The 13,801-nt window shown below is 49.3% G+C and overlaps 1 protein-coding gene across 1 annotated transcript in view; it reads left to right on the top strand.

The window, feature by feature from the left end:
* The first annotated feature begins 6,373 nt into the window (after positions 1-6,373).
* Positions 6,374-13,801, top strand: part of LOC119707109 (uncharacterized protein DDB_G0271670-like) — an 11,072-nt gene continuing 3,644 nt past the window's right edge. Inside the window, exon 1 of the mRNA XM_038151643.1 lies at positions 6,374-6,505. Within this exon, the coding sequence (XP_038007571.1) occupies positions 6,374-6,505 (132 nt within the window). The remainder of the gene's footprint in view (positions 6,506-13,801) is intronic.

Below are 13,801 nucleotides of genomic sequence, written 5' to 3'. Positions count from 1 at the left end.
ACCCTCACCTTCTGAACGCCATCACTGTTTTCAGCAGGGAGAAGATGGTAACTTGGCAGCAGTCTCAGGAAACAGATAGTCAAAACTTTGGTGTTTGCTGTATCCTTAGGAAATAATAGTGGCTTTTGTAGGGCTAATGGAAGAGTAAAGTCCTGTTGAAATTTTAAAAGCCTACCCAAATTCAAGCCTTAGTCAGAAAGGTTTGTTTTCTGTTGTCAGTGTACCAATGTTAGGTTTCAATAGTCTCTGTTATGGCAAGTATCATTTTCCTTCTCTTGGCTGGAGCCCTTTGCTTTCTCTCTCTCACACCAAATTACATCCCAACAGATCACATCCATGAGCTGTGACTCAGCAGCCAAGCTAAATAATGAGACTGCCCTAAGCCCCAGACTCCCTGAAAGCTGAGTGCTCGCTTCGTTTCCTCCAGCTTTTGCTTCTATCAATGGCATCAATCCTCTATTTGGCCCTCCAGACTGTGACTTCAGTGTTGAGTTTAGAGAGCTGAACTGCAGTTCAGCTTTGTTTTTCTCCTCTTCCTCCAGCTGCTCTTTTGTCAGGTCCAAATCCTGCTTGGTGTTGTCTGGGCTCCCACTGCAGCCATGCAGGATTCAAGGTGGAACAAATTCCACTTGAACTGCTCAGTTCTGGACCATCTAGAAACATCTCAGCCTTCAAAATATCTTCCTGTTCAGGAGCCAAGGTTTTATTTTTTTCCTTACCTGTTTTTTGCTGTATTGCAGAGAATTGAATTGAGCTCATACAACTGAAAACAGAACTTGGCATGTCACCATCAGTGTTTGCTCTCAGTGTTTCAAAGAATTATGACAGTAAACCCATTTGGTGATTGTTCTGAACACAGAATCCTTGCCAGACTGGTGATATACAGGTGCAGCACTAGAATTACTCTTTGGAGATAAGCAGACATTTCCAACACACAGGTGTCAGACAGGGAGATGAAATGTTGATATATTTTGAGCCAGACTTTTGTGATCTCTGCAAATAAACTGCTGCACAATCCACTGAATGGACAGTGGACTGATAATCAGGTGGCTCTCTGTGTTCTGCTCTGCTGCCAGCTCATGGGAGACTCCATATCTTATTTCCATATCCATACAAGGCTCATGTGCCCCACATCCCCTCCAAGACCAGCTGGTGACAAGCCCAAACATTAACTTGGGTGAGATGGTTCTCCTTTGTGAGGGCTAACACAATAGATTTGTTACTCTGAAGGGGAAAACGTTCAGAGGAGCAGGCAGTGCATGACCCATGACAGCAGCAGCCTCTGCAGGCAGCTGGTGCTCCCCAGCACCTTGGACTCCTCATCCAGCTGTCTCCTCAACTCATCTGCATGCAAGGCAAGAGAGAGAACTTTAGTAGACAGTCTGGGTAAGCCTGCTCTGAGCTTCCTGGAGCTCCCAACTCAGCTGGCTGGTTTTGGCTGTGCAAAAGCTGTATAAAGAAGCAGGAGAGGAACTAATTCGATGTGACTGGAGTGAGAGAGAAGGATTGGGCAGATCTACAAGAGGAGACAGGGCATGGCTGCCAGAGCTGGATGGAATATAGAGGAAGTGAAGGATCTGAGGGAGGTAACATTGCACAAAGCTGTCACAAATTTACCTTGGAGCCTGATGGCTTTATTTTCAGCTTGGCTCTCCCCCACCACAGCCAGCTGGGCATTGGCCTCAGCCAGGTTATCTTCCAGCCAGTGCACATGAGCATGGCAGCTCAGCTGGAAGAGAGAGGTCAGTCATATGATGCTGAGTAAGGTTTCAAGGGCCAAGATATCCTCCCTCCCTGGCAAACTCAGTTTATTCCAGTAGGTAATTGCACTGGGATGACTGCAGTAGCCCGGGGGAGTGCAGAGTGCTCTGACCTTTGTGAGGGGGATGCCTGCTCCATCAGCCAGGATGGGCAGTGTTCAGCATCAGCTGCCAACAGCTGCTTCCTGGCATCAGCGGCTCCCACTGGAGAGCTGGATTCTGCTTTGCACTCATGGCTGCACCTGTGGCTGCATTGGTTTGGTGAGGAATTCCCTGCTGGTCTCTCCCCCTGGATTTCTGCAGAGATTCCATGCTTACACTGAGCTTACCCATTTCTGCCTTCCTGAGCTGTTTGTCCATCTCCAGCTTTGCTTTCATTGTGGGGCATCTCCATGAGCTCTGCTATCCCAGCCATGGCAGCTGCTCTTCCTGTGGCCCTGCCCTGCCCGAACTGACCTTGCTGCTTTCTGTGCCACTGGACAAGCTCCTCTACCTGTTTTCCCTCTTGCAAGGTGTCTGACAACACGGACCTATCTCCTGATATGGATGAGAATGAATCAGCTCACATTTCTAAAGTGAATTGAAATGGAAATGTTCCTTATCATTGATGCTATCAATTTGTATTAGTCATTAGAACAGGTTCAGAGCATTCTTTTCAAATACAGCCTCAGCTTCCAGGTCTTCTTCCAGTTCTTCACTGTCTGGAGTGACTGGAGTACACAGAGGAGCACAGCAGTGTCTGTGAGCAGGAGATGTGAGAGAAATTTGGGGGAATATGAACAAGAATCTTAATTTCTTCACTCTCTTCTCTTTATGTTTGTCAGCTCAACTGGATTTTATTTCTTGGGCGAGATCTATGGCTGAGAATACTGAGCCAAGAAAGCAGGAATGTCTGGCCAGGTGTCTCAGCAGACAGCTGATGTTATCTGCAGGATGATTGGCTTCCTGTATGATGTTGGAATTTGGCCTTCAGGAATATAATCAAGCTGATTCTGTTACTTGAGGGAAATAGAGGCTTGTTCATAGAAATAGCTGCAATCTAGGTCTGTGTGTCAAGTTTTTGTTGAAATGCTGAGTGTTTAGTTAAATATTTGAACACTGAAATAGTTGGATGAAATAAATATTTGAATTCAGAATGGTAACACTGCACATCCTGTGAACTGTGGCCTCATTTCTTACTTGATTTACCACCTTTCCTTCCAGAGTGAGAGGGACAGTGCCTTGGAGGGCAGTAGAGTCCATAGAAAAGTCTACCAGACATCTTTGTTGGCTTCCTGAGGAGGATCCTGGAACACACCACCTTTCTCCTGGTCAGAGCAGCATGGCAGGAGATCTGCAGTGAGCACACAGTTTCCCAGACTTCACAGTGGAATTTCCAGTGAGTGGATAATACACAAGACAAGCTGGATTCGGAGCTGGCTGAACTGTTCAGTCACTGGAAACTAAAAGGCAAATGTTTCCAAGCCCAGGGGTTTCACAAGCTCATAGAGAAGTCAGAATCTGCTGTAGAAAAAACATCAGCATCTGCCTGGGGAAAAATAAATACTAGATCTCAGCTGGTTCTGTTATTTAAGGGTTTAAAGAGAGATGGGATCCAGGCTCCATTTTAACAGAGTAGGTTTAAAGGGCTATATAAATCTTTTATGCCAACTCAGTCTTATCAAAAAGTGAAAGCTGCACAAGCTGCCTATTGTGGGGTGGCAAAGGTAGGACATTACAGCGAATGAATTAAGCCAAATTAGTGTTTCTGCTCTGTAGTGAACAGCTGAGATTTAGTGTCCCGTCTCCTTAATGGGACTGGCAGGGCACTTGAGTCCCTTTTTCCTTTGTGGAAACTCCTCTTACCCCATCATTAACTGGTCTACACAGAAAGGCTCAAGCAGCCTGGGAAGCTGAGCCTGTTTGCAGTTCTCAAGGACTAAAACACTTCATTTTTCTTCTGTCACTTAAGTGTCCCGGTGGACTTGCTCTGAAGCACAAGGATCTTGTATTCCCTGTGGAGAATTTGAATTAGCAAAGCTTGCAGTATGTATTAATGATTGTACACATTGCCTTTGCTACTTAGCTCATTAACTAGGTAAATTAGTGGTTTGGATAATATAGAGTTGGATATTTGTATTCCAGGAAGTTAATTTCTATGGGGAGGTTTCTCAGAGCAGTGCTGGCAGACCATTCACTGAAGTAGTCTATAGTGACACTAAAATAAAGTTCTAATTTGTGATAATATTTTGCAATTCTAAAACAGTTTTTGTCTGAGGATCAGAAGGCCTTACATAAACATGAATCATTTAAGCCTCATAACTTCCCGGTGATTATACACACTTTATATGTGGGCGAGTGTGGAAGATGAATTACAAATATCAGACAATGAGTCAGAGAAAGACTTAGGAAACAAAATCTTGCATTTCTGATTCTGCCTGCCTGAATTACTGAACTGTACTTGTGCTTGTCATTGGGTTAATGCTGAAGAGATCTGGGATGACTGTGGATTTTCCCAGTGAATTTACGGTTAAGGGACTTTTCAGCTGTAGCTGATGGTGTCAGAGGTGTGACGTAGCACAACTGCACCCAGTAGGATTTTGTACCCTGGGAAATTCCACTCCAGCTGACACATTAAGGCATGAAAATTCCTTAGAACATCTTTCAAGTTTTGCTCCTTGAGGTTGGCAGTTGTCGTTTTGAGGTCACGCTCTGCTCTAGGATGAGCCTTTTTCGTCTTGTCATGGATTTTCTTTTCTTCTTCAGAGTTGTCCTCCAGCTAGTTGAAGAAAGGAGAATAAATGTGAAAAAAGACCTCGTAACAAGCATAAAAATCATGGCATCATGGAATGATTGGGTTGAAAGGGACTTAAAGACCATCCCATTGCACACCCTGCCATGGGCAGGGACACCTTCCACTATCCCAAGCTGCTCCAAGCCCCGTCCAAGCTGGCCTTGAACATCCCAGGGATGGGGCAGCCACAGCAAACATACAGATGATGCTCACCAGAAGGGCCCAACATGTTGAAACCAGAGCAAAGAGGGTCATCTAGAATAGAGACCATGGCAACTGCACCTCAGGTATCCAAGTGGCAGGTTGGCTGCTGTTCTTGGGCAGGTGGTTCACCTTGTTCTCCTCACTTTGCAGTTTTCCAAGAAGGGAGAGGCCAAGACAAGTGCACAGAGTTGGGTGAGAAGCTAAACTTTGCCCTGGCAACAGACTGAAAACCCAAAGAATTCATCCGAGGTGCTGCTGGAGAGCAGCCTGAGCTCCATGTGTGGTTTTCAATGGGGCCACAGGAGCTCGGCCCAGCAGTGACTCTTCCCAAAGCATCCTGCTCGCCCTCAGAATTCACACAGCTTTTGGGCACTGGCACAAGTTGGCAACAATTCACTGTGCTGCCATGAGTCAATACCTAGAAAAGCACGGCCCCTTCCTGTTTGTGCAGCATGCTGGAGCCTCACGGCATTGAACCAAGTCGACAATGGGGTTTTTCTCCTTTCCCCGGACCAGGAGAATGAGAATGGGAGAGAATAAAGAAAAAGGAAACAGTTATTTCTGCCTGGTGAGCTCCCTCCAAAGCCCTCTTCCCCTCTTGGCATTTAGTGACTGAGTCATTCCGAGCAGAGAGATCTAAGTTTGAAGCCCGTGGTCTGATGCCTGCAGACAGGAAAAGGTTTCTGTGGATCACACAAGCCGTGAGCAGCAGCAGGACAAAATGTCACCGGAAACTTGGGCTGCTTTAGAAGGAACCTGAGACTCAGTTAATAAATTCTGAGGCATAGGAGGCATCTGTGAGTGTAACATCATGGAGATGAGGAGGATGAAGATGAGGAGGATGAAGATGATGAGGATGAGGAAGATGAAGACGATGAAGACGAGAATGAGGAGGATGATGAAGAGGAGGATGATGAAGATGAGGAGGATGAGCATGAGGCAGAAGATGATGAGGCAGAAGATGATGAAGATGAGGCTGATGAAGATGAGGCTGATGAAGATGAGGATGATGAAGATGAGGATGATGAAGATGAGGAGGATGATGAGGATGATGAAGGTGATGAAGGTGACAATGATGAAGGTGATGAAGATGAGGATGATGAAGATGATGAAGAAGATGAAGATGAGGATGATGAAGATGAGAATGAAGAAGATGAGGATGATGAAGACGAGAATGAAGAAGATGAGGCTGATGAAGATGAGGATGAGGCTGAAGATGAGGATGAAGATGAGGCTGAAGATGAAGATGTCGATGATGAGGATGATTAAGATGAGGATGATGAAGAAGAAGATGAAGACGATGAAGAGAATGAACATGAGGATGATGAGGATGATGAGGATGAAGATGAGGATGAAGATGAGGATGAAGATGAGGATGATGAAGGCAAGGATGAAGATGAGGATGATGAAGATGAGGATGATGAAGATGAGGATGAAGATGAAGATGAAGATGAAGATGAAGATGAAGATGAAGATGAAGATGAAGAAGATGAGGATGATGAAGATGAGGCTGAAGATGAGGATGATGAAGATGAGGATGATGAAGATGAGGATGAGGATGATGAGGCTGAAGAAGATGAGACTGAACAAGATGAGGCTGAAGATGAGGGGGAAGATGAGGAGGATGAAGATGAGGATGATGAAGATGAGGATGATGAAGGTGCGGATGATGAGGCTGAAGATGAGGACGATGAAGTTGAGGATGAAGATGAGGCTGATGAAGATGAGGCTGATGAAGATGAGCATGATGAAGATGAGGCTGATGAAGGTGAGGCTGAAAATGAGGATGATGAAGGTGATGCCGAAGGTGAGGCCGAAGATGAGGATGATGAACATGAGGATGATGAAGGTGAGGCCGAAGATGAGGATGATGAAGGTGAGGCCAAAGGTGAGGGTGAAGATGGTGAGGCCGAAGACGAGGATGATGAAGGTGAGGCCGAAGATGAGGATGATGAAGGTGATGCCGAAGGTGAGGCCGAAGATGAGGATGATGAAGGTGAGGCCGAAGGTGAGGCCGAGGATTAGGTTGATGATTGTGAGGCCGAAGACGAGGATGATGAAGGTGAGTCCGAAGGTGAGGATGATGATGGTGAGGCCGAAGATGAGGATGATGAAGGTGAGGCAGAAGATGAGGATGATGAAGATGAGGATGATGAGGATGAGGATGATGAGGATGATGAAGATGAGGATCAAGATAAGGAGAATGAAGATGAGGATGAAGACGATGAAGATGACCAAGATGATGAGGATTTTGATGAAATTGAGGAGGATGAAGATGATGAGGATGATGGTGAGGATGATGATGGTGAGGCCGAAGACGAGGATGATGAAGGTGAGGCCGAATGTGAGGCCGAAGATGAGGATGATGAAGGTGAGGCTGAAGGTGAGGCCGAAGATGTGGATGATGAAGGTGAGGATGATGAAGAGGAGGATGATGAAGGTGAGGCCGAAGGTGAGGATGATGATGGTGAGGCCGAAGGTGAGGCCGAAGGTGAGGATGATGAAGGTGAGGCCGAACGTGAGGATGATGATAGTGAGGCCGAAGATGAGGATGATGAAGGTGAGGCCGAAGGTGAGGATGATGAAGGTGAGGCCGAAGGTGAGGCCGAAGATGAGGATGATGAAGGTGAGGTCGAAGATGAGGATAATGACGGTGAGGCCGAAGTTGGGGATGATGAAGGTGAGGCCGAAGGTGAGGATGATGATGGTGAGGCCGAAGATGAGGATGATGATGGTGAGGCCGAAGGTGAGGATGATGAAGGTGAGGCCGAAGGTGAGGCCGAAGATGAGGATGATGAAGGTGAGGCCGAAGATGAGGATGATGAAGATGAGGCCGAAGGTGAGGCCGAAGATGAGGATGAAGATGGTGAGACCGAAGATGAGGATGATGATGGTGAGACCGAAGATGAGGATGATGATGGTGAGGCCGAAGGTGAGGATGATGAAGGTGAGGCCGAAGATGAGGATGATGAAGGTGAGGCCGAAGGTGAGGATGATGAAGGTGAGGCTGAAGGTGAGGCAGAAGATGAGGATGATGAAGGTGAGGCCGAAGATGAGGATGATGATGGTGAGGCCGAAGGTGAGGCCGAAGACGAGGATGATGAAGGTGAGGCCGAAGACGAGGATGATGAAGGTGAGACCGAAGATGAGGATGATGAAGGTGAGACCGAAGATGAGGATGATGATGGTGAGGCCGAAGGTGAGGCCGAAGGTGAGGATGATGAAGGTGAGGCCGAAGGTGAGGATGATGATGGTGAGACCGAAGGTGAGGATGATGATGGTGAGGCCGAAGATGAGGATGATGAAGGTGAGGCCGAAGATGAGGATGATGATGGTGAGGCCGAAGATGAGGATGATGATGGTGAGGCCGAAGACGAGGATGATGAAGGTGAGGCCGAAGATGAGGATGATGATGGTGAGGCCGAAGGTGAGGCCGAAGGTGAGGATGATGAAGGTGAGGCCGAAGGTGAGGATGATGAAGGTGAGGCCGAAGGTGAGGATGATGATGGTGAGGCCGAAGACGAGGATGATGAAGGTGAGGCCGAAGACGAGGATGATGATGGTGAGGCCGAAGATGAGGATGATGATGGTGAGGCCGAAGGTGAGGATGATGATGGTGAGGCCGAAGACGAGGATGATGAAGGTGAGGCCGAAGACGAGGATGATGATGGTGAGGCCGAAGATGAGGATGATGAAGGTGAGGCCGAAGACGAGGATGATGAAGATGAGGCCGAAGACGAGGATGATGAAGGTGAGGCCGAAGACGAGGATGATGATGGTGAGGCCGAAGATGAGGATGATGAAGGTGAGGCCGAAGACGAGGATGATGATGGTGAGGCCGAAGATGAGGATGATGAAGATGAGGCCGAAGACGAGGATGATGATGGTGAGGCCGAAGATGAGGATGATGAAGATGAGGCCGAAGGTGAGGATGATGATGGTGAGGCCGAAGATGAGGATGATGATGGTGAGGCCGAAGGTGAGGATGATGAAGGTGAGGCCGAAGATGAGGATGAAGATGGTGAGGCCGAAGGTGAGGATGATGATGGTGAGGCTGAAGATGAGGATGATGATGGTGAGGCCGAAGGTGAGGCCGAAGATGAGGATGATGAAGGTGAGATCGAAGACGAGGATGATGAAGGTGAGGCCTAAGGTGAGGATGATGAAGGTGAGGCCGAAGGTGAGGCCGAAGATGAGGATGATGAAGGTGAGGCCGAAGATGAGGATGATGAAGATGAGGCCGAAGGTGAGGCCGAAGATGAGGATGAAGATGGTGAGACCGAAGATGAAGATGATGATGGTGAGGCCGAAGGTGAGGATGATGAAGGTGAGGCCGAAGATGAGGATGATGAAGGTGAGGCCGAAGATGAGGATGAAGATGGTGAGACCGAAGATGAGGATGATGATGGTGAGGCCGAAGGTGAGGATGATGAAGGTGAGGCCGAAGATGAGGATGATGAAGGTGAGGCCGAAGGTGAGGATGATGAAGGTGAGGCTGAAGGTGAGGCAGAAGATGAGGATGATGAAGGTGAGGCCGAAGATGAGGATGATGATGGTGAGGCCGAAGGTGAGGCCGAAGACGAGGATGATGAAGGTGAGGCCGAAGACGAGGATGATGAAGGTGAGACCGAAGATGAGGATGATGAAGGTGAGACCGAAGATGAGGATGATGATGGTGAGGCCGAAGGTGAGGCCGAAGGTGAGGATGATGAAGGTGAGGCCGAAGGTGAGGATGATGATGGTGAGACCGAAGGTGAGGATGATGATGGTGAGGCCGAAGATGAGGATGATGAAGGTGAGGCCGAAGATGAGGATGATGATGGTGAGGCCGAAGACGAGGATGATGAAGGTGAGGCCGAAGATGAGGATGATGATGGTGAGGCCGAAGGTGAGGCCGAAGGTGAGGATGATGAAGGTGAGGCCGAAGGTGAGGATGATGATGGTGAGGCCGAAGGTGAGGATGATGAAGGTGAGGCCGAAGGTGAGGATGATGATGGTAAGGCCGAAGACGAGGATGATGAAGGTGAGGCCGAAGACGAGGATGATGATGGTGAGGCCGAAGATGAGGATGATGATGGTGAGGCCGAAGGTGAGGATGATGATGGTGAGGCCGAAGACGAGGATGATGAAGGTGAGGCCGAAGACGAGGATGATGATGGTGAGGCCGAAGATGAGGATGATGAAGGTGAGGCCGAAGACGAGGATGATGATGGTGAGGCCGAAGATGAGGATGATGAAGATGAGGCCGAAGATGAGGATGATGAAGATGAGGCCGAAGACGAGGATGATGAAGGTGAGGCCGAAGACGAGGATGATGATGGTGAGGCCGAAGATGAGGATGATGAAGGTGAGGCCGAAGACGAGGATGATGATGGTGAGGCCGAAGGTGAGGATGATGAAGATGAGGCCGAAGATGAGGATGATGAAGATGAGGCCGAAGACGAGGATGATGATGGTGAGGCCGAAGATGAGGATGATGAAGATAAGGCCGAAGACGAGGATGATGATGGTGAGGCCGAAGATGAGGATGATAATGGTGAGGCCGAAGGTGAGGATGATGAAGGTGAGGCCGAAGGTCAGGATGATGAAGGTGAGGCCGAAAGTGAGGCCGAAGATGTTGATGATGAAGGTGAGGCCGAAGACGAGGATGATGAAGATGAGGATGATGAGGATGAGGATGATGAAGATGAGGATCAAGATAAGGAGAATGAAGATGAGGATGAAGACGATGAAGATGATCAATATGATGAGGATTTTGATGAAATTAGGGAGGATGAAGATGATGAGGATGAGGCCGATGGTGAGGATGATGATGGTGAGGCCGAAGGTGAGGATGATGAAGGTGAGGCCGAAGACGAGGATGATGAAGGTGAGGCCGAAGGTGAGGCCGAAGATGAGGATGATGATGGTGAGGCCGAAGGTGAGGCCGAAAACGAGGATGATGATGGTGAGGCCGAAGGTGAGGATGATGAAGGTGAGGCCGAAGGTGAGGCCGAAGATGAGGATGATGAAGGTGAGGCCGACGGTGAGGATGATGAAGGTGAGGCCGAAGGTGAGGCCGAAGGTGAGGATGATGAAGGTGAGGCCGAAGGTGAGGCCGAAGATGAGGATGATGAAGGTGAGGCCGACGGTGAGGATGATGAAGGTGAGGCCGAAGGTGAGGCCGAAGGTGAGGATGATGAAGGTGAGGCCGAAGGTGAGGCCGAAGGTGAGGATGATGATGGTGAGGCCGAAGAAGAGGATGATGAAGGTGAGGCCGAAGGTGAGGCCGAAGATGAGGATGATGAAGGTGAGGCCGAAGAAGAGGATGATGAAGGTGAGGTCGAAGGTGAGGCCGAAGGTGAGAATGATGAAGGTGAGGCCGAAGGTGAGGCCGAAGGTGAGGATGATGATGGTGAGGCCGAAGAAGAGGATGATGAAGGTGAGGCCGAAGGTGAGGCCGAAGATGAGGATGATGAAGGTGAGGCCGAAGGTGAGGATGATGAAGGTGAGGCCGAAGGTGAGGATGATGATGGTGAGGCCGAAGGTGAGGATGATGAAGGTGAGGCCGAAGGTGAGGATGATGATGGTGAGGCCGAAGACGAGGATGATGATGGTGAGGCCGAAGGTGAGGATGATGAAGGTGAGGCCGAAGGTGAGGATGATGATGGTGAGGCCGAAGGTGAGGATGATGAAGGTGAGGCCGAAGGTAAGGCTGATGAAGGTGAGACCGAAGATGAGGCCGAAGATGAGGATGATGAAGGTGAGACCGAAGATGAGGATGAAGATGGTGAGGCCGAAAGTGAGGCCAAAAATGAGGATGATGAAGGTGAGGCCGAAGACGAGGATGATGAAATTGAGGCCGAAGGTGAGGATGATGAAGGTGAGGCCGAAGGTGAGGATGATGAAGGTGAGGCCGAAGATGTGGATGATGATGGTGAGGCCGAAGGTGAGGATGATGAAGGTGAGGCTGAAGGTGAGGCCGAAGATGAGGATGATGAAGGTGAGGCCGAAGGTGAGGCCGAAGATGAGGATGATAATGGTGAGGCCGAAGGTGAGGATGATTAAAGTCAGGCAGAAGACGAGGATGATGAAGGTGAGGCCGAAGGTGAGGCCGAAGGTGAGGATGATGAAGGTGAGGCCGAAGATTAGGTTGATGATGGTGAGGCCAAAGGTGAGGATGATGAAGATGAGGCTGAAGGTGAGGCCGAAGATGAGGATGATGAAGGTGATGCCGAAGGTGAGGCCGAAGATGAGGATGATGAACATGAGGATGATGAAGGTGAGGCCGAAGATGAGGATGATGAAGGTGAGGCCAAAGGTGAGGGTGAAGATGGTGAGGCCGAAGACGAGGATGATGAAGGTGAGGCCGAAGATGAGGATGATGAAGGTGATGCCGAAGGTGAGGCCGAAGATGAGGATGATGAACATGAGGATGATGAAGGTGAGGCCGAAGACGAGGATGATGAAGGTGAGGCCGAAGGTGAGGATGATGATGGTGAGGCCGAAGATGAAGATGATGAAGGTGAGGCAGAAGATGAGGATGATGAAGATGAGGATGATGAGGATGAGGATGATGAGGATGATGAAGATGAGGATCAAGATAAGGAGAATGAAGATGAGGATGAAGACGATGAAGATGACCAAGATGATGAGGATTTTGATGAAATTGAGGAGGATGAAGATGATGAGGATGATGGTGAGGATGATGATGGTGAGGCCGAAGACGAGGATGATGAAGGTGAGGCCGAATGTGAGGCCGAAGATGAGGATGATGAAGGTGAGGCTGAAGGTGAGGCCGAAGATGTGGATGATGAAGGTGAGGATGATGAAGAGGAGGATGATGAAGGTGAGGCCGAAGGTGAGGATGATGATGGTGAGTCCGAACGTGAGGATGATGATAGTGAGGCCGAAGATGAGGATGATGAAGGTGAGGCCGAAGGTGAGGATGATGAAGGTGAGGCCGAAGGTGAGGATGATGAAGGTGAGGCCGAAGGTGAGGCCGAAGATGAGGATGATGATGGTGAGGCCGAAGATGAGGATGATGATGGTGAGGCCGAAGGTGAGGCCGAAGGTGAGGATGATGATGGTGAGGCCGAAGATGAGGATGATGATGGTGAGGCCGAAGGTGAGGATGATGAAGGTGAGGCCGAAGATGAGGATGAAGATGGTGAGACCGAAGATGAGGATGATGATGGTGAGGCCGAAGGTGAGGATGATGATGGTGAGGCTGAAGGTGAGGCCGAAGATGAGGATGATGAAGGTGAGATCGAAGACGAGGATGATGAAGGTGAGGCCTAAGGTGAGGATGATGAAGGTGAGGCCGAAGGTGAGGCCGAAGATGAGGATGATGAAGGTGAGGCCGAAGATGAGGATGATGAAGATGAGGCCGAAGGTGAGGCCGAAGATGAGGATGAAGATGGTGAGACCGAAGATGAGGATGATGAAGGTGAGGCCGAAGATGAGGATGAAGATGGTGAGACCGAAGATGAGGATGATGATGGTGAGGCCGAAGGTGAGGATGATGAAGGTGAGGCCGAAGATGAGGATGATGAAGGTGAGGCCGAAGGTGAGGATGATGAAGGTGAGGCTGAAGGTGAGGCAGAAGATGAGGATGATGAAGGTGAGGCCGAAGATGAGGATGATGATGGTGAGGCCGAAGGTGAGGCCGAAGACGAGGATGATGAAGGTGAGGCCGAAGACGAGGATGATGAAGGTGAGACCGAAGATGAGGATGATGAAGGTGAGACCGAAGATGAGGATGATGATGGTGAGGCCGAAGGTGAGGCCGAAGGTGAGGATGATGAAGGTGAGGCCGAAGGTGAGGATGATGATGGTGAGACCGAAGGTGAGGATGATGATGGTGAGGCCGAAGATGAGGATGATGAAGGTGAGGCCGAAGATGAGGATGATGATGGTGAGGCCGAAGATGAGGATGATGAAGGTGAGGCCGAAGATGAGGATGATGATGGTGAGGCCGAAGGTGAGGCCGAAGGTGAGGATGATGAAGGTGAGGCCGAAGGTGAGGATGATGAAGGTGAGGCCGAAGACGAGGATGATGATGGTGAGGCCGAAGATGAGGATG

This window comes from Motacilla alba, chromosome 14 (assembly GCF_015832195.1).
Source record: "Motacilla alba alba isolate MOTALB_02 chromosome 14, Motacilla_alba_V1.0_pri, whole genome shotgun sequence".
Lineage (NCBI taxonomy): Eukaryota > Metazoa > Chordata > Aves > Passeriformes > Motacillidae > Motacilla > Motacilla alba.
The sequence above is the reverse complement of the archived record's forward strand: the minus strand, read 5'-3'. Positions and strand labels throughout refer to the sequence as shown.